This window comes from Amblyomma mixtum, chromosome 1 (assembly GCF_055824585.1).
Source record: "Amblyomma mixtum isolate Tamu chromosome 1, ASM5582458v1, whole genome shotgun sequence".
In the NCBI taxonomy this organism is placed as follows: Eukaryota; Metazoa; Arthropoda; class Arachnida; order Ixodida; family Ixodidae; genus Amblyomma; species Amblyomma mixtum.
In genome coordinates, this window is record NC_143012.1 from 26568270 (window position 1) to 26593189 (window position 24920).

At 49.6% G+C, this 24920-nt stretch overlaps 1 protein-coding gene across 1 annotated transcript; it reads left to right on the top strand.

Annotated features, from left to right (window-relative positions):
* Positions 1–1983: 1983 nt before the first annotated feature.
* LOC149365826 (A disintegrin and metalloproteinase with thrombospondin motifs 16-like) lies at positions 1984–22550 on the top strand. Its single transcript, XM_089546566.1, has 9 exons — positions 1984–2427; positions 4430–4845; positions 7319–7448; positions 11313–11393; positions 14125–14271; positions 15135–15394; positions 16218–16377; positions 17530–17619; positions 22247–22550. Exons 1-9 carry the CDS (start codon positions 2191–2193, stop codon positions 22451–22453), a joined length of 1728 nt encoding a protein of 575 aa, XP_089402692.1. The 5' UTR covers positions 1984–2190; the 3' UTR covers positions 22454–22550.
* The last annotated feature ends 2370 nt before the right edge of the window (positions 22551–24920 follow it).

Sequence of the window (24920 nt, forward strand, 5' to 3'; positions counted from 1 at the left end):
ACGCACGAAGGCTGCGTGCACATTCCAGAGTTCCTGCCGCGCATCACGCCTCGCTCCACGCTGTCTCGTCAGATCTCGTTCTTTCCCGTTGTTTTGTCATTTCATTCTCCGTGAACCACCCCGTATCGAGATCCTCACGCCTCGCTTGCGGAGGAAATACTTTCCCGTACCTCGTGGTTCGCGTCAGGCGCAAACAGTGAAGTAGCACGCAACGTGCAGAGAACACCCGCCGCATTCGTGGGCATACGTAATAACGCGTCTCTCTGCGATTGTTGCGCGCATGGTGGCTATTTGTCACGGGGATCTGCGGAAACGTACGCGATGAATATGTAGCACATATCGGCTGACAGTTATGCACGCGCGCAGTACATGCTTGTGCACAATAGATATTGTATGCCGGAAAATGTGATAGAACCTCGAGAAAATTGCGTTAAGTGACAGCGAGGGTGTCGGGGGTTATCTATGTACGGATATTTTAACGCAAAGTTCGGTACTGATCGAATGAGCAGGCAGCCTGCATTTAAGGAGGCATGGAACAATAGGCGACAAACTGAAAGTATCGCCAGCGCAATGTAATATGAAAGAAAATACAGTTGAACATCGTTATAACGAAGCTGAAGGGGCCCGACGATTACGTTTAACCTCGTTATAACAAAGTTTAAGGGGCCTGGTGGCTACTCCGTTATAGCCGTAGCTTCGTTATAGCCCGTGTTGACCGAGCTTCCAAGGGGAATCTTCATTCCTTCGTTATATCCACTATTTCGTTATACACCGTTTCGTTATAACGAGGTTTGACGTACTTGGTTATCGCCGTGGTTTCGTTATAGCCCGTGTTGACCCAGTTTGCTAGGAAAATCGTCATTCCTTCGTTATATCCATCATTTCGTTATAAACGGTTTCGCTATAACGTGGTTCGATTGCATCGGATTTTATTCGTGTCCCTGCACTTGGCAGTGCGTTTTCCGACGGGATAGTGTACGCCTGAAGTGGGCGCTTGAGTCAGTGGGGGATTGAGGGAATGATTGATGAAGGAGCGGTCGTTTCCTTCAAGACTTCTGGGACCTTACGGATTATAACTCTGGCTGCAAAGCCATTGCAGAATCCGATTTGTCGGTGCGATTTATGGACGTGTGGCTGTGCCGCATTGCGGAAAGCAGCAGAAATATAATGAGGGACATGATTGTACATGTAATACGTAAAGACATTCGATGAGCAACGTCCTCTTCCATGAGGGTATTTCCGACCGCCAGCGACTGGTCCACAGGGTCACTTGGGTATTCATGACATGCTTCTCAGCGATACGCCTCTGCTTCTCTAGAGGGCTGATAACATTGGTGGCATGAGGCCATAACTGTAAGACGCCATTCTTGTTTGCCATTTGAAATCTGCCGGCAATCAGTTGAAAGAACAGCTACAGAAGGCCAAAAACCAAGTCATGCTGGAGAGGTTTTATAAGGAGCCCGGAAGTTTGTGCCGGCACAATACCTGCAATACTTGTTCGTCACATGAAAGTAAAAGGATTGATGAAATACGTGTTCGCTAGTATGCAGCGCCAGGTATGAAATATTATAAACGCAAGGTGGCCTTGCCGTTAAGTTCATGTGGTGTTATGTCATCGCATAGAGACAGGCCTGAGATGCTTTACGATCGTGATAATAGATTCACGAGTACAGGCCCGCTAACTGCCCGGTTGTCTCATGATCTCATGAGCGGACGCAGGTTACACGGATGTTGATGACGGCTGAACGATCCATTGTCCCAACAGAGGCGGCCGACCACTCAGGTGGAAACAACGAGAGAAAGATGCGGGCCGAGACAGGCCCACGCACAGGGGGCTTAGAGCAAGGGTTTCGACAGCGGGTTACTGCTGAGCACGCCACGTATACGGTGTGGCAACCCTTTCCTTCTGTAGCAACGGTGACGTTGTCGCCGGAGGCTGCAGGTGACTGGTCGTACCTGTCCGTACCCTGAAGTCGCATGCTGCGGGCTCCCCGCTAAGCACCTCCCACGTGTTCCCGTGATTCAGCAGCAGCGCATATAAGCGAGCGCCTGTGGCGAGAGTCAGGGCCAAGGCTGCGTCAGTGCCACAGCTAGCGACGTGTGTGCATCGTCGTCGACGAGAGGGGAGTCTGTCGTGCTGCGCGGGTTTGGGACGCGCGCGCCGGTTCCGACAGCGAAAACGCGAGGTGGATGGTCTCTCCGGAAGAGACCGTCACGCCCGAGCAGTCAGGCGTTTGTGAACAACCAAGGACCCCGCGAGCGCCATTCGAAAAGAGGATGGCCGCCAGTGACGAACGCGTTATGCTACGGCCAGCGGCGCATTTGGCGTCGAGCATGCGGGCGCGGCGGTGGATGCCGGCTGTCTGCGCGAGTCTGCACGTACTGGCGCTAATCCTGCTGCTGCTGATTGGCTCGTGCGCTGTCCAGGTGAGTCTGAAGACAGTGTTCTTTCAGTGGTACACTTGGGACAGTGGAAGGGAAAGTGTCCTCTTCAGAAAACAACTTAATTCCGAGCTGTTCTTGTACACGCGTTTGCAGAATCGCTGCGCACGCCTTTCTCGCCGGGCTCTTGCTGACGTCCTTGTCCTGGATCGTTCGGTCCTGCTTTGGTTTCAAGCAAGAACTTCAAAGTTCAAAGTTTCTTTACTCCATTTCTGCTCCCGAGATCCTCGCGAACCTCGGTGTGTTTGCAACAGTATTTGGATTTACGGCATTCCCCCACGTGTGCAAGACTTCTTTCTGTTCTTGTTCGTCACTGCTTCCCTGAAAACCATGAAATCGTTGAGTTCAGCGACAAGGACTAAACGGGATTATCTGTATTACTGCATATACTATAAAATTATGCATTCTTGGACAGCCGAGTCGGGGTTGAACTGACGTCGTTTTGAAATGAATGAAAAGTTCACCAGCTCACCACGAAGTTGTTCATGAATATTCTGTTTATTGATTTTAAAAGCAAACTGTGTAATAAGTCCGAACAAGGCGATCACGGTGAATGCTATTTTGTCCTTCTTTTTGTGCTTATGGTTTTTGCCACGCAAAATTTCGTAAGTTCTTCCTTTCGCCCGCTATATGCCAGCGTACGAAGCGCAGTCAACCCGAAGTAGCGAACCGAGGCGAGAGGAGCAAAGTTAGCCCGGAGCCCTTAACTACTGCGTCTATAATGGCCCATTTGAACTTTGGAAAGTTTAGGAGTGTAGTTCAGGGGCCGGGTGGTGAAGCATCTCAAGGCAGAAGACTGCTCTTCGCCCTGTCTTGTACCACAGTTTCACTTGTTAAGAACTTTAAGAAATTAACTCACCACATACCACAGCACAGCACAGCACAGCACAGCACAGCACAGCACAGCACAGCACAGCACAGCACAGCACAGCATAGCATAGCATAGCATAGCATAGCATAGCATACCATACCATACCATACCATACCATACCATACCATACCATACCACCCGCCGCGTTGACTCAATAGCTTTGGCACCCGCCGCGGTGGCTCAGTGGTTACGGCCGAATTTCGATGAAGGCAAAATTCTAGAGGCCCGTGTGCTGTGCGATGTCAGTGTACGTTAAAGAAACCCAGGTGGTCGAAATTTCCGGAGCCCTTCACTACGGCGTCTCCCATAGCCTCAGTTGCTTTGGGACGTTAAACCCCAATAAACCAAACCAAATCAATAGCTTTGGCGTTCGGCTGATGATGTCAAGGTCACGGGATCGAATCCAGCCGCAATTTGATGGAGGCGAAATGCAAGAAAATCACAGGGACACTTAATTACATTGTGTGCTGGCAGTGCAATAGCATTCGAAGCTGTTTGCTTTTGCTGGATGTGACTGGCTGGCAGGCGGAGAGGCTCAGTCCAAACGAACCTGGACTTGATACGTCGCTTCCCTCCAACCAATGCTCATTTTCCGGTCTGGTGACGTCACGTACCGCCAGCTGATCTGCGAATTTTAGGACGGGCGCCGCCGGATGTTTTTTCAGATGAGGCTTTTAATGCTATCGCATTGAAGCGCTGCAAAGCGTAAATATAGTTGTATTGAGTTTAATGAAGCAAAAGCAACTAAGGCTATGATGCATCAAACACAGGGTTAGAGTGGCTTGTGTTAAAGGCAAAGCTTTTGATACGCATGGTTTGCTTTAAACGCTGGCTTCTTGTGAGTTTCGATGGAAGCCAAATTCTAGAGGTCGTTGTACTGTGCGATGTCAGCACCCGTTAAAGAACCCCAGGTGGCCTAAACTAATCTTGAGCCTTCCGCTACGGAGTGCCTCCTAGTCCATGCGTCGCTTCGGGACATCAAGCCCCACATCACAAAACCAATACCACACCCTACCATATGCAATCGTTTTGCGTGGTTGCTAAAACCGAAGCGCGCGCATGCAAATGTTCTCGACTGAGCTCAGTCTTCACCCCCAACTTTCCACCTGTCTCCAGGCCAGTGATGCGGCCACCCAGTTGGCCGAGGTGACCTTCACGCCGGACTTGCTGCTGGTGCGCACCGGAGACCGCAGGCTGTCCGTGCCTCTTCGTCGCAAGCGAGCGGCCGTCGAGTCCTTCCCCGGAGGCGCCGCGTCGATGTCGAACTGCACCTACGAGGGCCGCGTATACGAGCAGGGCGTCAGGACGACGGGCAAGGCTGTGGTGACCGCGTGCCCCGGTGAACTGCAAGTCCACGCGCTCATCATCACTCCCGGTGGTGAAGCGCTCTCTTTGGAGCCCTCCCAGCGTACCGGTGATGTGACTGTGGGGGAAGACGGACGACTGGGAGGAAGTGAACATGTGGTGCGCCGCGAAGCTCCGACGTCCAAGCTGCTCACTTCCTGGAACAAGCCGTCCACCAGGAGACGCAGGTAAGCTGTCGGGGTCTTGGCCCGGGTGCGTTCGTGTCATCGTCCCCGTTTTGGGGTGGTCAAAACCGTTGCCCTATCGGGAGACGCCATTTTGTTTCGTAAGGATTGCGCGTACCTTTGGTACGGACATGAAGGTTCGAATTCCTTGCCTAAGATAAGACGTCTGTGCCTTGTAGCTCAATTGTCTGATTTCGTGTTACAGACAGCTGGCAGACTGGCATTCTCATGCCTGATTGATTGTTAAGCGTTCATCTAGTGGCATTGTCAACTCATCTGCTTCGAAACTTTGAAGCTTAGAGTTTGTCGTGGCCTTGATGAGTTTTGTGCGTTCTGAAAGGGCGGCTGAGAATGTTAGGGAAGTGTGCCGTTGCGCTAATTATCTCCTGTGGTTTACTGAGCCAAGAAAATCAGCACCCTCCGTGAACTTCTGCAGTCGCCTCAAGACGGCAGTGTAAAGTCCGTCTCTTTGGTTAACTTTGGAGTTGGTGTGTTCGTCTGAAATCCTCAGTGTGATGGCCGGGGGTCCTTGATAGAGTACGTGACGGTGCCAACTGTAGCATATGCGAAGCAACGTTTTTTTGTGGGGCTACAAACGCAACACGGCAGTCCTCAATATACAAACAGTGGGAGGAGGCTTCGTCAAGCTCAGGCTTGGAAGACCAGCGTCGCCTGGTCAACCAGTGCTGCTGCAGTTTTCATGAAGGCCCAGGTCTGGGCGCTCCACCCAATAGCCAGAGAAGGCATCGTTCGACTCAGTGAACGTTTTTCATTCCTTCGTTTGCTCTTCAAACATTCAGGGAGAGAGAGCCTTCCTTCCTCTTCGGAACTTATAATTCCTTAGTCCACTGTAAATGACGAAAGTATTTCAATTGAAGTCTTATAACAATGTACAAGAAAAAACTTGTTCGTGCACACAGCATTATGAATGTCTCAAGCGTAAAGCATTATTCGCGTAGTAATGTGGCTTTGAGGCTTCTAATGCGATAACATTAAAATGCTGTCTTAACGCTATTTTAATGTGATACCTTTAAAAGACTCACCGGAAAAAAAAATGTGTCGCCGGTCATAAAATTCGCTCATTGGCTAGAAGGAAGTGACGTCACCAGACGGGACAATTCCCATTGGTTGGAGGCAAGTTACGTCATCAGAGAAGATAATTCCCATTGGCTGGAGGGAAGAGACGTCACCAGATCAGAAGTGAAGCCATTTCCCCGGTAAAAAGGCGCCAGCAGCTTCTAACGCTATCGATGTGCCAACACATAAAGTAATTAGGTGTCCCTGTGAGTTATTTGTCGTCCAATAAATTGGCCTACACAACGACGCCGTTTGTGCTCCTTTAGGGATAATGTTCCAGTGGCGTTATGCGTTATTTCTCGCCGGCAGTAAGTACCGTCTGTCGTTGACGAGACATGATGCATCGTCAGTATGGGCGTGTTTTGCCGCACGAATAAAAAAGTATATCAAGTGTATAGAGAACCTGCGCTGCCCAGGTGGCACTGCAGTTATTCCACCAGGCGACCAAAAACTGCTGCCGTCAGTCGCTCGGGCCGCTACAAAGGCGAGTGCACATTCTGAACGATTAGAAGCCCGAGTTTGGTTGATAGCACTATTCACCTCACTTCTGTAGACATAACCCAGACAGCTGACAGGCACCACGTGTGGCTTCGACAGAGCGCGGAAGCTCATGCCAATAAGCTCAGGAAGGTGGCGTGGAATAGCACCAAGAGCGCCCTCAAAACTGCTTGTTCCTCTCGCTATGCTGTGTGTTACGGCGCTGTAATCGACACGGCGAACTTGAGCTTGGGTTCCCTATATTCTTCGAACTTTTTGACGGCAGTAGTAGAACTCTAGATCACTGCTCCAGATTGCATAGTTGTCTCTGCTTAATTTTTTTCTTTGATCCGAAGAGCCTCGTGCGCATTTGTTCAGTCGCGCAAACTGGAAGGCTGGATTTCGAAGAGTTCTCTCTCGCTCTGTTCACATCTCGTACGGTCCTCTTTGCTTTTCCGCAGTGAGCCATCATTATAGCATCGCTGCGCGTTTTGTCGACTGTGTATACATGTGGTTCATGCACCCATGCTCCCGTGTTTCTGTTCTGTTATGCCGCATACTTTTCACTATAGGGGGGCACATGTGCCGTCGCCCTCTCGGTGTTTCCCTCGCGTGAACGGAAGATATTTCACTCGTACAAGCTGTGCCATGCGGCTTCTTACTTTCTTCCTTCCCGAACCGTTCTAAATAAGGGTTAGGATGAATGGCGGCTGCTTCTATTCTGGAGACAGTAAACTTGAGCTTCCTTTGAGCTTTCTTGAGCTTCCTCTTTTTTTGGTTTACTTCCGCTTGAACTGGAAAGAAAATATTTTGGATGAACCACAAGGAGCGCAGCTGGTTGCATTTACCGTTCACTCTCTTAATTCCCCCTGTTGTTACACTGCTTATGTGCTCGCGCTATGGGCGGTCGCCTTCTCCGCAGGGCCATCAAGGCAGCGGCGACGTCCCGGGAGCGCGCCATCGAGCTGGCCGTGTTTGTGGACGCGGCGCTGGCCAACTCCATGCCCTCGGAGAAGGCCCTCAATACGCGCCTCACGGCCGTCCTCGAACAGGTATACTACTGCGTGAACCCCTTTGGCTCATCCTCCCTTTGTTCCTCCTGACCTCAGCTTTGCCATCAGGCGAGGACGTGCCTATATTATTCCGTTTTATCCCGACGGGTGGGCCATGGTGCTGTTCGCATTCGTAGCGAACGCAGTTTCCATCCATAGTGAACTGAAATGCATCGCTGGTGTGGCTTTAGGTATTCGAGGCGTACCAGAAAATATGCGTACATACGAGCTTTGTTCCAAGAAACGGTCGTATATTCTAAACAGCGGATGCACGAGTATATATGCGCTATTTGCATAATCCCCAGCCCCTCCGTTGTGTGCCCCGCCCCTCCTCCTCCTTTTGCATAGCAATAGTAGAACGTTCCGGGACAGAGTGCACAACATTCGGTAAAGTTTCGGGATGCCCTAAACGTATTGAGAAATAATAATTTTCCTTTTTCACCGCTTGCGCACCACCGGCTTTAACCAATAATGAGAGTAAATGAACATGTCCAAGAGAAGACAATTGTAGATATAGATAAAAAGGGTGGGAGATATGCAAGCAAAACTACACTGCCCCGGAGAGCGGGCCTGGCAATGTAGACTCCCCTAATCTGCCATGGTTAAAGATTGGTCAGGTGGGATATGGGAAAAAGCGTTTGGCAAGTCGTGAGCGGGTTATGGGAATTTGGGTAAGAGTTGGGACAGGGTGGGACATGAAAATAGATTTTGATAGAGCCAAACTCATTTTCAGTCCTCTGTAGGGGTTGAGCACTGGAGGCCCTCGGCCTGCAAGCGTACTTCCATACTATATGGAATGCTTGCCGGCTACTGCGACCCTCTGACACAGGGAGCGACGATCCAGGGTACCCTCCACCAAGCCAGGATCCCCCACCCTAACCTTCAACATTAGAGGAATTGCACACAACGCAGGAGGTGTTTTGGCGCTCACCCTTAAGTGCTAGTCCCGACGCTGACGCTTACACGGTGTTTGCATCCAGCAAGAATGTTCAACTGGCTTTTACTTCACAGGGGTCGAACCCGCCAAGCGTCGCTTTTGGCCCTTCCTTGTGCTTCTTCCACCTTTCAAGGTGCGGGTGCCCAGATCCACATTCGGGTCATGGAACGGGATGAGATGAAGCCAGGCTTACTAACCGTTACTCGGTATTACCGCCGGTCGTTCCACAGTTTCGGCGCCTACTCTTCATACTGGTGTGGCACCACAGGGACAGGGACAGAGACAGAGTGACAACAACACAAGCACTTGTGTTGTTGTCACTCTGTCTCTGTCCCTGTCCCTGTGGTGCCACACCAGTATGAATTCGTACCAACTCGCCCAATTTTCAACCCTTTTGAGCCTACTCTTCCCCCGGGTCGGCTTATGTAGTCATTACTTCGGTTTTATATTTACGTACATTTGTTCATTCAACGACAATAAACGTGGCTCGCTCAGTCCCAGAAACGGCCCGCAGGTCGTGCTCGTGTTTTTAGTCAGAGGTTTACATAACTAGTAGGATTGAAGAGCGTTTGAATTTAAGCTCTGACGGTCGCTGCCGTACATGTACGGCGGCGACCGTGTGTTTAAAGTTTCGCGCCGTATTTAAAATAGCCGCGAACGGGGGAAGTTACCCCATCTCTTGAAGGTTACAAAAAACAATTTCGGGATGGGTGTAGATGTAGGCTGGAGCTGGGCAATGAAATTGGGAAAGAGTGAAGAGGTTTGGTGGTGTCATGTACAAAGTGCTACATAAGCGGTATCTGATTACAGTGGCCCCTTTCATGCATGCTCTACCACATCTCATACGCGGCCCCAACAGTTCACCGTCAAACACGCTGAAGAGCTTGCTCATGGCTGCCGTAACGGTCTGTGACTCAGCCGATGAAGTCATGACCATACCGATTCGCGCAGGTCCCCTCACTGGCTCGTGCGCCGTTTCCTCTGCGAGCAGTTACGTCACTCATTGGCCGCGTTTGGGGTAATAGCATACGGTTCTAGGGATAGACGGTGGGCACAGAAGCAAACACGACATCGTGACTGTGATGCGCAATACTCGTGTCATCGACATTTTTGCGCGCAGTAATCACTGCCGCTTCGCCTTACGGTTCCGCAAGACTGCGAAGCCGCGTGTGCGCATGCTGTATGCATTCCAGCCCTCCCGTTTTTGCGCATGCGCACTCGTGCTCTCACTTGCGTGCCTGCCGTGGTTTCGCAACCACTCCAGCGTGCGGTTGCAGGCTGGGGCCGACACCGGCACCACGTGTTTTCTTGTCACTGTGCCCATACGCCGCTCATTTGCAAAGGCATGCATATTTAGTCACGCATTGCGGCGTCCGCCGCACGCTTCGGTATTTTACGGGCAGTGGCGCGAAGGGTAAACGCGAAGTTTGGGTGCTAAAGCCCTATAAGGACCTATCGCATGCACTGTGGTCGTCTAACCGCGGCGAAGCCTGTAAACTTCGACGTTGCTGCGCGTGATGGACAGTAGAGGCTGCCACGGTTGCGGGTTTAGCTTGAACCATCGTGTGCGATAAAATGTCTGCCCAGTCGCGGAAAATCCGCCATTCGCTGTTTTAAAACTTTGCGACGTTCGAGGATGCCAATTCCTCGAAAATCGGCTAGTTGGTGAGGCACGACTGGGGGTGGCTCGTCAGACGTTAGACATCTTTGGCATACCGTGTACCGTGCTTCCATAAGCGTTACCGGATTACCGGGATCCCGCGAGCCTTCAGTGCGCATGCGCAGATCGCCTTGAGGGCGCCAGATGGCGCCAGGTACTCGACAGCTGCACGCACGCCTCCCGCATGGGGATCAACCAGCGCGTGCTCACTGGCAGTGGGCGGGCTGCCGCTACTCCGGTAACGGTAAGGGTGAAAGGAGAAGAAGCGACCCTGCCTCAAAATGGCCAGCCGACAAGCAAGCCGCTGCGTCATGGGTTCGTTGCGGAAAAAGCCGCCGCGGGGCTCAGTGGTTATGGTGCTCGGCTGCTGGCCCGAAAGACGCGGGTTCCATCCCGGCCGCGGGCGTCGAATTTCGACGGAGGGGAAATTCTAGAGGCCCGTGTGCTGTGCGATGTCAGTGCACGTTAAATAACCCCAGGTTCTTTAACCCAGGTACCACCAGGTGGTCGAAATCTTATGACGGACAGCGTTCCTCATAGCCGGAGCCGCTTTGTGATGTTAAACCCACATAAACCTAAACCTGATCTCCTTCTTTTGTAGCTTTCGCTGACTTTACGCGAATATTTGGAGCTTTCTGTTTATTCTAGGGGCACCGGTCCATGGCACTCGACGGCAGTGTATAGCGAGGGATATACGTTTATTATGCAACGAATACAGTGGCAGTCGGTGTAATCGCTATTTCATGCCTCGTAGAGTCAATCCCGTTGCAATTATTTGCGCGCATATTTCCCAAAGTTTTTGACAGTGATTGCAAAATTAGTAAAACGTAATTTCATTAAGCTTTCTTTAAAATGCACCCCGGAAAAGCTCAGATTTCAACACCTTAGGAAGTACAGTTTAACCTGTTTATAACGAAGTCTAAGGGTACCGGCGATTACTTCGTTATAGCCGCAGCTTCGTTATAGCTGTAGCTTCGTTATAGCCCGTGCTGGCCGAGCATGCAAGGGGAATCGTCATTCCTTCGTTATAGCCAATATTTCGTTATAGCCGTTTCGTTATAACGAGGTTCGACTGTACATACTCAGCACCCGGCTACAGGCGCAATATGGCCTTGTTTTGCAGCTCCTTGTTCCAGCCGTTGTTTCATCTAACACGAAACAGACCACACATTTCACAGAGCAGCCAGGGTCTCTCAATACGATAATCAGCAGGGTGCGCAATGAGTCGAAGAGTTGACGAGCGCTTGGCCTTTCTCTTCCGTGGCAGGTCCAGCTGGTGTTGGAGTACCGGTCGCTGAGTAGGCCTATCAAGCTGGATATCGTCAACCTCGAGCTCGTCGACTCTAAGGTGAGTCGCATTTCCATGACGGCAAGCGATCGACAGAAAACGCTTCCGAAATGTATTGGGCCGAAATGAACCGTTCGCATTCACGTGACGAACCTGTTTGGTTCCTCACAGCCGTATGTAGAAGACCCTGCAGATTAACTCAACTTATTTCTCTTACTCCTGTCAGTTGCTTATGTTTCTTTTTTTTTCCAATGTCGGAGAAGTTCGTGAATTTCGAGAAAGTAATGTGTGTTGCATAGCGCTATATGCAGCTAATTGTCCCTATTTCCCTTTTGCGTGTTCTAAAAGACGATGGAGAGTGTTTTTGCGGTGTTCATTAGTGTTCAGTAACATTCGTTAATAAAGCAGCCACCTAAGAGACTCCGTGACGAGAAAATAAATAAAAGGCACCGACCAAAATAAAGGTAAAATGGCGTTTCGGCTCCCACGCGCGAGCCTTGTTCACAATGAAGGCGAAGCGAAAATTGTTGCCTTAAATACGGCCCAAGTCAGATCCCAGACACCTAGCGTATACTTGAGGTAGATTGCCAACACAACGATTAAGCGTATCTCAACGTATAGCATAGCATAGTCTCCAGCGACTGAACGTATGACCACGGTTTCTGTGAAAAACCAAATAAATCTTTGTTCCGTAGCTTTTTTTTCATAGCATACGAAACAGAGTTCTGAGACTCACTGACGTGCTACTTTGTGTTATCTGCGAGGTGTATTGCGCATATGAACCAGCGTTTGAGCTCCATATTTAAGCGCCAGCGTGCTATGTACACCCGCGAAGCTTCATTACCAGTGACGCCAGCGCAGTTAGACCACGGTCCACGGCGTTGCAGTCCCTGTATAGCGGTGTGCTATTAAGCACGAAGTCGCGGGTTCGGTCCCCACCGCTTGGGCTGCATTCCGATCGAAACGACATGCAAAAATATTGTGCCGACATTTCGGTCCGTGCTGAGCCAGAGGTAGTCAAAAGCAATCAGGAGCCCAACAGTACGGAGTGCCTCATAGTGATAGCCTCATATGCCATAGGCTCGCAGTCCAGCTCGGGTATATCGAACCCTGGCTATTTCGAATTGCTAGCTATATCGAACACAGATTATTTCCTTGACAATCCTTGACAAGTGTAGTATAGTCGCGCCGTATATCGAACTCCAATTTCGCCGGTCACTCGATAATAAATAAATAATAAATAATAAATAAATAAATAATAAATAAATAAATAATAAATAAATAAATAAATAAATAAATCCCTCGTCCTCTTTTTTCCACGCCACATCGCTGTCATGCAGTGAAGCCAACCTAACTAACTAAAGCCTAGCAGAGGCCCTTACGAGGCGTGGTTCGCTCGCCTCGCTACCGAATCCGTTTCGGAAACTAACTGTAGTTTAATTTTAATAGCAGTTATTTTATTTGGAGTGTATTGGTAAAAGGATTAGACATTTTATGATAGGCAGTCACTAGTTCCAAAGCGCCGTCCTTTGCGGGTTCGATGAGCAACAGGTTAAGCCTAGCAACGCCTAGATTGATGATTGATACGTCGAACTATTTCGCTATTCCCTTCGAGTTCGATATACCCGGGTTCAACTCTATGACCATAGACCGTATAGCGTTGCTTAGTTAATAATTACGTCCTGGAACCGTGTTCTGTTTACTGTCGAGATTATTCGTTCATGTTGTTTCGGCATAGTGTGATCGGACTGCGGTGATACCCCTAAGCACATTGCGCAATAGATTTCCTAACCACGGTACGACGCGTTCGGCTCGTGATTGGTGGTTTTGGTAGCGCTCGGGAGGTAGAGAGGCACGCTTTCATTTGCACGGCAACGCTCTTACAGGCCCACGCAAAAGATGATGGATGGTCGGCAGTATCTGGAGACGCTGTGGCAGGCCGACGCGGCCTAGAGTCGGGGAGAAAAAAAAAAAAAGTAGCAGACGATCAATGCGATTTTTGCTGCAGAGTGTTCGTTAGCATTAGTGTTCTCCTCTGACGTTGGTGGGTGACGTGATCCAGTCCAGCAATCAGCATGTGACGCGCCGTACTGCCTACCACTCCCTTCACCCGGGGCCGCCGCGGTAGCTCAGTGGTTATGGCGTTCGGCTGCTCACCCGAAAGACGCGGATTTGATCCCGGCCGCTGGGTTCGAATTTCGATGAAGGCGAAATCCTAGAGGCCCGTTCACTGTGCGATGTAAGTGCACGTCAAAGAACCCCAGGTGGCCGAAATTCCCGGAGCCGTTTACTACGGCGTCCCTCTTAGCCTGAGTCGCTTTGGGACGTTAAACCCCCATAAACTAAACTAAACTAAACCAAACTCCCTGCACCCCTCGACTTTGATTGGCCACCACGGCTTCACTCTCGCCACCCGTCGCCTCCCATTCGACTCGCCCTCTCTCTGCTTTCCCCTGCTGTCCCCCTTCCTCCTTTCTCTGACCGAGGCTTCGCGCGCCAACGCCGGACACTTTTTGCGGTGATTGGCGTTCTAATGCTAACGAATTCAAGGGAAGAAAAATGTGACCGGGCTGTAAGCAGATGTGCGATCCGCGCGGGCGAGGGCTTCGGAGCAGAGGGTACAATGTGGGGGATTTTTTTTTTCGTGAGGTCCGGCCGGTGAGTTACGGTGAGGATCGTGTTAAGTTGAACGCGCCCGAGGAGTCGTGTCCTTTTGGAGCCAGAGATATCACGTGTCGGCCTTGCCTTGCGTGCATAGCGTTTTGCTCAGCACATTGTGTCCTCCTCGCAGCGCGGCCCCAGCACGGCCAACGGCGACATCGACTCGTACCTGGACAACTTCTGCGTGTGGCAGTGCAACCGAAACCAGCTGGCGGCCAGGCAGGGGCTTGGCACCTGGGACCACGCCATGATGCTCTCCGGCCTCGACTTGCACAAGGTATAATTTTACAGCCACTACATGGTTAAATGACCCTTCCCTTTCGCATAAACCGCACTGTCTAGGGTAATATCGCTACTGAGCTGCTGTGTGATAGTAAAAGCCTTAGCCTAAAAATAACCGGTTTAACTAAGTAATGCCTACAGTGAGAGTATATCAACACGCGTGCTGGCATGTGTTCTCGTGGCTTAAGCGCTAAGAGCACTGTTTATAACTGAACGGGCACTCACTGCCTTTAGGTGTTGTGTGCTATGTATAAAACACAGTTACGAGATGTTCGAAATGCCCAATAGATCTGAGGATGGCGATGACACTGTGCATGGATTGTCAGCCCTTCTTCCCCTCCTCCTCCACTTTTTATTGCAATGCTGTCCTGGAAAACTATGCAAAGGTTAACGCTGAAGACGAAGCACAAATCAATATCCGACGCTCGCTGTCTAGCGAAGGCTGAGTCAATGCCTGTAGCTTCAACCGGCGAAGAACTGTGTGGAAATGTTGTGAAGACTGTGAGGTTGAAGTCCTTGAGCTCCTCATTCTGAGCTTAAGATGCTCAAAATGAGCAATGTCCTCAAGGTTGTCAATGAAATCAAGGGTAAGGTCTTCAAGGACATCAGTGCGAGGACCTAGGATTGAGGTGCTCAAAGGAAGTCCTCAACGTCTTCAGTGACCTCAAGGTAGAGGTGCTCGCTCACTGACGTCCTTTAGCAAACCTCTCAATATTAAGAACCTCGTGGACTTTAACTGAGCACCTGAACTCAAGTACTCGCTGAGGTTCTTGAGAACCTCAAGATAGCGACCTTCTCAGTGAGTATCGGAGGGACAGAAATAGTGATTAAGTTCCCACTCGCCACTTCTGCATGCAGGGCAACAACAGCCGCGTTCTGGGCCTGGCATGGGTGAACGGCATGTGCCGGTGCCGCTACAGCTGCACACTGAGCGAGGCGCGAAGCCTGGAGGCGGCGCTGGTGGTCGCTCACGAGCTGGGCCACTCCCTGGGAATGCACCACGACGGGCCGCCCGACAACCGCTGCAACCCGGATCGGTACATCATGTCGGCGCGAACGGGTGCCGGCAAGACCAGCTGGTCAACATGCTCGGGACAGTACCTCGAGGACTTCCTCTCGTGAGTGTGTGCAAGGTCTTTTTTAGTGCCGAGTGCATTGCGAAAACTGGCGGAGGATGGCGCGTTTTCTGAGGTGTTTGTGTGTTCAGGCGCATCTTTTCTCGTGTCGCTGTTCTCTAAAGCTCTTGATCAGTCATCTGTCTTTGCCAGCTATAGCCGCAGCAGTACGGGTGCTTCTAAGACGCCGAGCTCTTGCTGTTAGGTGGCCTAAGAGGACGTGCCACTGGAGAAGAAACGCGCAAGAAACTGAACAGCGTCCGCTTACGAAGATGGAGTCGTGGTCCGCTTCCCTATTTCTTCAGTATTTCTGTCCCTCCGAGCCTCACTGAGGAGGTTTCCCATCTTGAGGTTATCAAGAACCTCAGTGGAGAATTGAGCTGAGGTGCTCAGTTAAATTCCACTAGGTTCTTAAGATCGATCCTCATGACCTCAAGGTTGAGAAGCTCGCTAAAGGACGTCAGTGAATGAGCACCTACTCTTGAGGTCATTGAAGACCTTGTGGACTTCCTTTGATAACTTAAAACTTAGGTCCTCGCACTGATATCCTTGAAGATCGACCTCAACTTTGATGCCATTGGCAACCCAAGGCCCAAGCTGGCAGGGGCAAAAGTTTTCAGGCAAGGCTGCGCTATGTTAGCGCGTCTGGGCAGATGAAGCACGTCTTTAGGACTTGCGTTTCGCGTGGAATGGGCTGTACCGCACACCTCCGATAGCAGCCTGTCGCGTCATTCCGCCATAACAGCTACGATACAAGCTCAGGGTGCCTATAGCCTTCGAAGTAATGCTGACGGGGGCCGTTCTCTGCTTCGCACGACTTCTGCAGGAGCCGGACATCGTCGTGCCTGGCGTCGCGGTCCAGCGAGCCCGTAGCCGAGCTTGACGGCCAGCCGCTGCCAGGCCAGCTGTACCCGGCGGACGCCCAGTGCAAGCTGGCTCTGGGGTCGGACTACAGCGCGTACACGTCATCCAGGAGCCCGTTCAATGTAAGCTATATGCATCGTCCAGCTCTAGACAATCGGGAACCAGATATCAAGCTGGCGCCGAGTGCGCGTGTGCAAAAGTCTCGATGGCGGCTATGCGCGCATGCTAGCGAGCCCGTTTGAGATGCGTTCTTTCAGACATACGGCGAAAACCTGCGCATAATCGCGTTTAGATGGAGGCGAAACGCAAAGGCACCCGCATGCTGTGCGATGTCAGTGGACGTTAAAGGTTCTATAGGTGGTCAAAATTATTCCGGAGCCCTCCACTACGGCACCTCTTCGTTCCTTTATTTTTTCACTCCCTTCGTTAAACCTTTCCTTACTGCGCGGTTGAGGTGCCCACCGAGCTGTGAAACGATTACTGCGCCATTTCCTTTCCTCAAAAACCACTAATAAGCGGGAACACGGCCGCTGCGGCCAGGTTCGAACCCTGGTACTCCAGCTCAGTAGCCGAGCTCCGTAACCACTGAGCCACGTCGGCGGGTGCGACATTCGCGAAGCTCTTCAACGTTTTCGAAGCATTTCTTCCGAGTGCTGCAGTCGGATCTCGTTATAACGAAATGTTGTTTTACATCGAAATGTAAAACATTTCGTTAAAACGTTTCGATTATTTCGTTATATCGATATAATCGATATAACGAAGGAATGACGATTCTTCTTCCACGCTCAGTCAGCACCGGCTATAACGAAGCTACGGCTGTAACGAAGTAGTCGCCGGTCTCCTTCAACTTCGTTATAACGAGGTTATAACGTTATAAACTCTTGGGGGGACTCATTTTATCTCCGAAAATAGCGTACGACTGAGTAACGGACGGCTCATTCACGTGATCATGGGCGTACGTTCATGGCGCAAAGCCAATAAACGAATCACTGTAAAGACCACAATGTCCGCTAACAGTTGTGTTAGCTCTGCAGCGCCTCTTTCCCTTCGTTTTATTTTCTTGAAGGCGACGTTGCAAGCGCTTCTCACCTCATGAAACAGTTTCTGTTCAGTCTGTACTCTAAACACAAATACGCCTATATGGGAGTAAAAAAGGAGGTAAGCAGTCCTCTTGCGTACTCCCGTTTATAAAAGAGAGTGCACTAGAGGACAGCCTACTCCCTCTTTACTCCTTTCTGTTTTGATAGTACATGATCGGACCTTGTCTCTTGTAGGACGTTTGCCGTGAACTATGGTGCCTGGAAGGTTCCTGGGCAAGTCCGGCACATCCAGCGCTGGATGGTACCACATGCGCCAAGGGCAAGGTACGTTTAAACCATGCACCAGCTAAGCCATTGATGAGAATTACGTTTTTCATCGAGCAAAGGGTATGGAACCTGTAACATACAGGTCCCTCCACCAATGGAACGAAGCAAAGGCTTAGCCTTCAATTAATGATTACTCCATATGTATGACAAGCACATTTTACTTGTTTTATAACTAGTTATCGCCTTGGCGTATAACGTCCAAAATTCACTTTCATCTTTGCAAGAGAAATAACAAAAAAATGCCTTTTTTTTTCAAATTGGATGTTCCCTTTTATGTCGGACAGACCTGTACATCCGTTGAATTCTTGTACATCATCACACTCGTGTAACAGCTAAGTCAACAGGAGGATGTTCAGCGAGAAGATAGAAAGCCTGTGCGTGAGCTTTTGGGTCTGCCTTCATTTCTAAGGACTCCTGTGAGCAGCTTCAGTGCAATCCTTGTCAAACTAACCTTTCTGATCAGTTCAGCCCTACGGAAATTGCAAGGGTCGATTGAATTGTCACGCCGGTGGAATTTTAAGAATTTGAGAGAAATAGATCACGCTGGGATATCCTTAGTTAGGCTTAATGTCGTACTTGTACCGTGACATACGCTGCTGAAGCGTCATCTGCCTCTTTCCAGTTTAAGCACCTATCCACCTTTCTCGTCTCTTCTTAGAAATGAGTTTGTAAACCTGAGCGAGGCTTCGATGTCACCATTGGAAGAAGATAACTCACTCTAGCCTTTGCAGGCATTTTATCGATGTTTTGCTCTTTGTGGAAGGCGAACTGTTTGTGGCAGCACTAACGAGACGCGTGTGTCGCCGCTTGCTGCACTCTGAATACAAAATACGCCTATATAGACGCTTTACAGCGGCGTATCATGGGGGCTGCCATCTTTGATCACGTGATCACGTCGCCATTACTCGCCTCCTGACCGCTCGGCGCGCGCCTCGTCGCGACGGCTGCTGCGTCTGATGTTTCGTTTCCGACAGGCAGTGTTTCGGCTGATACGGTTGTAAAGGAGTGGGAAGACGACACTGTGGTTGGTCCGAAGCTTCGAAGGACATGTGAAAACCCTAATTTGATCACTTCAGGCATGAAAACGTGATCGGGCTTCATGTCGCGAAGAGCGGCTGAGCTCTCGCCTGTTCGAGGCAACGGGTGGATCGCCTGAATGCCGCTGAAGGCTTTGCTTAATATTTTTTTATTGTTATTATCTAAAACAGCAAGGTTTAATGACCCTGCGGCTGCGCAGGTCGTTGTCGTATTGTCTACATGCATGCGGCGACTGCTCTAAAACGCTCACATGCACATCCTACTCATTTGTTTACAACCTGTTAAAGGTGCGTAGGAAGCCTAAAATATTTTGTTGGTTTGCTAAACAAAGGAAGGCGACAAAAATAACCAAACAAATGTTACCTGATCATGTATGCAGTACCATGCATCAAGCAGCCTTCAAAGCTTGCATGCAATCGTTTCCAGGGATTCCGCGATATAATTGTTATAACGCGCGCATGGCAGAGCGTTCACTACAAGAAGTTTACAATTATATCAGCCTCACATAGTATAAAATTGTGGTACGCTCCGTGCTCGATATGCGGACATGAAAATGCTCGAGGTCTCGTTGGTTGTAAGTAATCAGCCGGAGTCACTTCTATTGACTGTCTCGCATGGATCGCGAGGAAGTGACAACCGCAGAGCACAGCAGCCGTTACACAAATGCTTTATTCCGATTGCGGTCCACGAAAACCGCGCTACTTGGAGCGAAGTTCAACAGTAGCGCTCGCACAGTTATGCACTGCACAATATGCAGAAGCGGTATAGGAGCGTAAGTCGTTTTTTTTTTTTGACGTTTCGGTGGCGGGACAGCTTGTTCATGCGGCTATGTTGTGCACTTACCCTCGGAGATTTTCCAAGGTCGAGACATTTCCTTCTATATTCGCTGTCTAGCGCTTGCGAACATTTGTGTTGCGTTCGCCCGTTCGGAAAGGGTGGATGTCCAACGGGCGCAGTCAGGGGCAGTACGTCCTTGCGCAGTTCGGTTCCGTAAAGCTCGCAAACGATCGCATCCCGCCCCTTTACCTGTTTGTCGCAATTCTTGCAATCCACAACAGAGCATGTATTTTCTCTTTCTACATTTCCACTGCTGCGTCGAGGCATACACGCCGGCGACTTACGAGGCAAGTAATGACGCCGTGTTCCGAGCGTACCTGTGGCGCCATCTAATCTCAAACGGAAGAACAGCGCCCTGTAAACGGTCTATAGGAGTAAGAAGGAAGTAAATTGTCTTCTAGCACACAGTGCGCTGCAGGACAGCTTACTCCCCTTTTTACTCCTTTCTGTTATGAGTGTGGCATGCCTGAATGTCCACGGAATGCTGTTTCTGTGGATCATAATAACGAAATACTCAACTTGACGCAGCTGTGCATATCCTGAATAACTAAGTATGGAAAGAGGCATTGGTTTGGGCATGTAGTTTAGGTTGAAGAACGTTCTGAGTCGAATGAGTAAGCAAAACTCCTAAGGTCGAATTATTGGATCTGCTGTGCCTTAACGCGAAGAAAGCGCTGGTGGATAAAGTTTTTAGCCCGTGATGTCATCAAATATCTCGCGTTTTCTGTTCTCGCATGCCGCTTCCCGTTGTTTCTTTTCGGTACTCTGCGGAGCTCACGACGGCCTATTATTTCAGTGTATCTTTGAAGGCTCATAGCAAAGCATCAGACCTGAATGTAGTATGTCTGTTTAGCATTTTATCTCTCTCAGATAAGCGTGCCTTGTATATTGTGAAAAAAAGACAATAAAAATGTCTTCAAGGCATCAGCAAAGCATGGTTATTGAATCATCATCATCAGCCTGACTACTCCCACTGCAGGGCAGAAGCCTTTCCCTTATCTCTCCAGCTAACCCTGTCATGTGCCAGCTGCAGCCACCGTATCCCCGCAATCTTCTTAACCTTATCCGCCAATCTAACTTTCTGCCGCTCCTGCTACGCTTGCCTTCTCTTGGAATGCACTCTGTTACCCTTAAGGACCAGCGGTCAAGGGAGTGACACTCTCATAGAACCAATGGGGACGTTTTTTTTCGAAGACGATGGTGGCGGCACCTGGGAGAGGCGGTAAACGCATAAAAAATCCAATATGGCGGCGCGTTTAGGCGGCTGGTTGTGGCCGGTTGCTCGCTCTACAGTGCACTGTACTCGCGCATTGCTGGTGCTGGCGGCCGCTAGCTTGATCCAAGCTTTTTAAATACTGGTGATTAACTGATCCCGCGCTGCATTCACGCTTGATTTCCTAAGTACTTACGGAATCTGCTCACTCGCTTTTGTATTTAGATGTGTCTGTTGATGTAGCATGGTGCATGGTGGCGAGCGGCGCGACTGCTTAGCAGCTGCGCTCACTCGAGAACGAAAAGCGTAAATTGTTTTGTACAAAGAACAATTTATTACAAGAACATCAGCAGAGACAAACTATGTTCAAAAAGTGATTTTAGGCATCAGTGGCACTGCAGTATCAGTAACAGGCATCCTAAAAATCAAAATAAAAAAACGCCATTATGTAAACTTAGAAGACATGAACGCACAGAGAATATATAGGGGATAAAAAAAAGGTATCAAGGTAGGTACAGTGTACATAATAAAATGCTACATGAGTGAATATAGGTTTGTACGCGACTTTGTAAGAGATTTAGGTAGATAGCAAGGAAGTAAAACATCTGACATGTATTTGAAACGCATCAGTCTGTGACTATGAATAAACACACGCAGAGAAAGGCAGCGCAAAATTTCAACCTTTGACTCGTGTAGACGAAATCACAGTGCGTTGGGCTAGGGACAACATAATATGCTGCAGTGCTAGTTCTTAGTATAAAGACTCCAAGAAAAGCTCACTGTGTGACTCGACATGACGCCAATGCCGCTGCTGCAGTGCGAATGCCGCCGACGTCGCCGTTTTCGCCTGCGCGGCTGACCGGGCGTCGTCTGCTTGTCGTCTGCTGCCGCGTTACCCGCGTCGTCATCTTCGCAACTAATTTCTTTGATATCTTATTTTTAACACCTATGGCTGGTTATAAATTAGTTCATAAGAATGTTTTTATTATCGATAGTGGTCGAAAAATTTCACTTTGATTAGGCTTAACTGCAGCCGCGTTTACCGCCGATACCAGGATCGCTGCAATCGTTTCGACCACGGCGCCACCCTCGGCGCGGACGCGCAACTTGCAACATGCCACAGCCCTGCAGCGGTTATCTTGCCTTCGCATTACATGCCCTGCCCAAGGAAGTAGTGAAGGAGTGCTAAGAACGCCTTTCGATGGAGCAAAGGCTTTCTCCATATTTCACTCCCTTTTCTAGAATCACCACACTCCTTCCAAAGTGCAGTGCACACCCTCTGCAGGGGTGCACATACTCGTTCTAATGTTTAGAAAAAAGAAGACTGCAGCCAAGCGGCGAATCTACTCCGGGGAATTTACTCCAGCACACCAGTGATATAGAGTACAACAGCGTGTTTATTCTCTTTGAGAGAGTACGGGTTTTTAGAGTACATGGCATAATTTTTTTTTAATCTTTCGTTCTGCGCCCAACCTGAGCGCTCACGTTCCGTTTACACCTCCATTTTGTTCGTTCCATGTGTCTCGCCAACCGCAGCACTGCCGCGAGGGGTCGTGTGTGGTGCGCCCCGCCGGTCAAGAGAGCGACGGCACCGGGTCCTCGACCAGGAGGGCTACCAGGAGCACCACAACGACCACCACAACGGCGGCCGTGCCGGCCACGCCGCCGCGCCGCTCGACGTTCGACGTCATCAATAGCATCTGGAACCGATACTTCCGCTTCCCCAACTGGTTCCGAACATAATTCGCTGCCACGCGGTCCGACATCGCGCAGGGCCGAATTCATAAATGGGTTGTTGCGGGGATTGGGTCTTACAAAAAAAAGGTTTAGGCAGTCTATAGAGTGTCTATAGACTTATATCTATAGTCTATAGACTTTCTATAGACAAATTCCAGAGAACAGTCTATAGGCAATACAAATGCCATAGACCGTCTATAGACAGTCTATAGATTTATGGCCATACACTTTTAGTAGACTTTTGTCTATAGACAGTCTATAGACTATGAATAGACAAAAAGCAATATCTGTAGGAAGTCAATAGAGCCAATAAGAAGTCTGTAGGCTGTCTATAGAGCATTTTTATAAGAGGGAAAGAGGTGCGTGTAAGGCTGATCGCAGATGAGTTGAGGATCCAGGTGAAACAGCAGGAGGATGCGCCTTGGCAACGTCCTTCTCCCCATGTGAAGCGGCTAACCCCCCCCCCCCCCCCCTCGTTATCCCCCCAGTCTTCCACAGTGCGGACGCCTATGGATAAATCCGTCCCTGATGTCGGACTGTAGGCTAGTTGTGAAAAGTTCCTGGAAGTAATTCAATCGCGGATAATTCTGGTCGATTCGTTGCGTTAACGGCGATTTGGCCAATAGATGTAGCTTTCACCGGCACTTGTTGAAAGAGCGCGGGTTGAGCGCGTTGTGATAAGATTTAAGCAGCTGTGGTCTTGTGCTGTTAAATTTGGTCCCTTGCACTTACCAGGCAGCAACGCAACATTTATTCAGCTTGGGCTGAGCTATAAACGAACTATCCTATGTCTTCTTCGTGGCACATGCATTCACACTAACGTACGGGACAATTGCCGTTGCATAACCTGCAAGGCTGGCTGAAGCCGTTTTGCAGATATGCAGTTTTTGTCAAAACTAATGATGCCACTGCACTCGTGTAGCACTTTCGACTCTCGATCGAGAGTTCTGTGATGTGTCAGAAGGACAGCACTGCTCCCAGCTCCTGCAGAACTTGAGAAGCTCACGAGTTCCATGCACCGAATGCTGCTTTATCCAACCATTAACGGTTCCCATACGCTGGCCCATTTGCACTTAAATTTCGCTGCTCAGATATGGCATTTAGAGCAGTGGCGCGCTCATACTGCCGCAAGAATTTTGTATTTCACGGTTTTTGAAACTCAGGAAAGTTGTAGCTTATGACGAAGTCGACGGCGAAACCTTGCTCAAATGTAGTACTGCACCGATCCGAAGTGTTGAATCCTATATAGTTACAACTGATGCATATATACTTAGTCGTGCAACGCTCGTTGGCTAATCGTTCAGCCTGATGTGCACGGTTCTCCTAGCAGGCGCAAGTATAAGATGCACTTATGTTCTTTTTGTTAGTTATGTTTTTGTTTGTCAATACTTTTTGTTAGAAGCTTTGTTGAGTTGGTCACGTTTTTGTATATTTTTATTCAGTAGAAATGCGCGCTGTTCCTGGCATATGTTGTGTCACGCTTATTTGCACCCGGTGCCCAAGAATTGTTGTTTCTTGAACCAAATAAACTATGTTTTCTGTTTGAACTGTTCGTTGAACCTTTAAACTCGTCTCCCTGGTGAAGGCAATTCTCTTTTCGTCATATGCAGACATTGGAGTCCTTCCTTCCCAAATCTCGGCGCCCTAAATCTCCATCTCTGGTGACCTTATCATGGATGGACCTTATCAGCACCCGATTTTATCAATACTTTCATTTACATTTCATGAAACCCCCCCAAAAAAGCGTGAGTAATGGCTTTTGCGTGAGAAATGGCTTCCAGACTGCGGTCATACTTGTCATTAATTAATTCAGTGACCTGCTGATACTAACTTGAAAAGGAGCCTCGCTTGGTAAAAGGGTCAGCTGTCTCTGCAATACACGTCACGCCACATATTTTCTCATGCCCCAGTCTCTGACAGAATTGTTCGGAATGGGCACAAAGTCTTGTGTGTGCCCTTGCCTGCACATTTAAAACAGCCCGTTTTATAATGTTCTCCGCAGAGCAGGATGTCTAGATATGAGTTAAAACTTTTGCACAATTCCTTACCATTACACTGGCCTCTCTTCAGCGGATACTCCTGCATTGCTAATAGGCTCAGAGACACACCGTGTCCAGCCTTCGAATCAAACAAAACTACTTATGCAAGAAGCAACCCACTCTCTTTGTCAGCTGGAAGAAACGCCACTGAGAGATCCCTGTTGCACAGTCCGCGTCACCCTTGTGTAGAGCGCTCGAACGCTGTAAGGCAAGCGATAAAAAATTGGCTGGGGTTTAGCTCTGGTTAAACCTGGAGTAACGCGAGAGCTTGGTGGGTTGGTTGCGACTGAGAGAAGGATGAAAAGGAAAAGTGCACGGGCCTGCCAACTGGCTCAAGCCGAGCCACCACCGCTGCCATGTGCAGATAGAAGAGAGCTGAAAGAGGACAGTAAAAGAGAGAGTAAAGACGCGCGTCGCAACAACCGCGTCCGCCG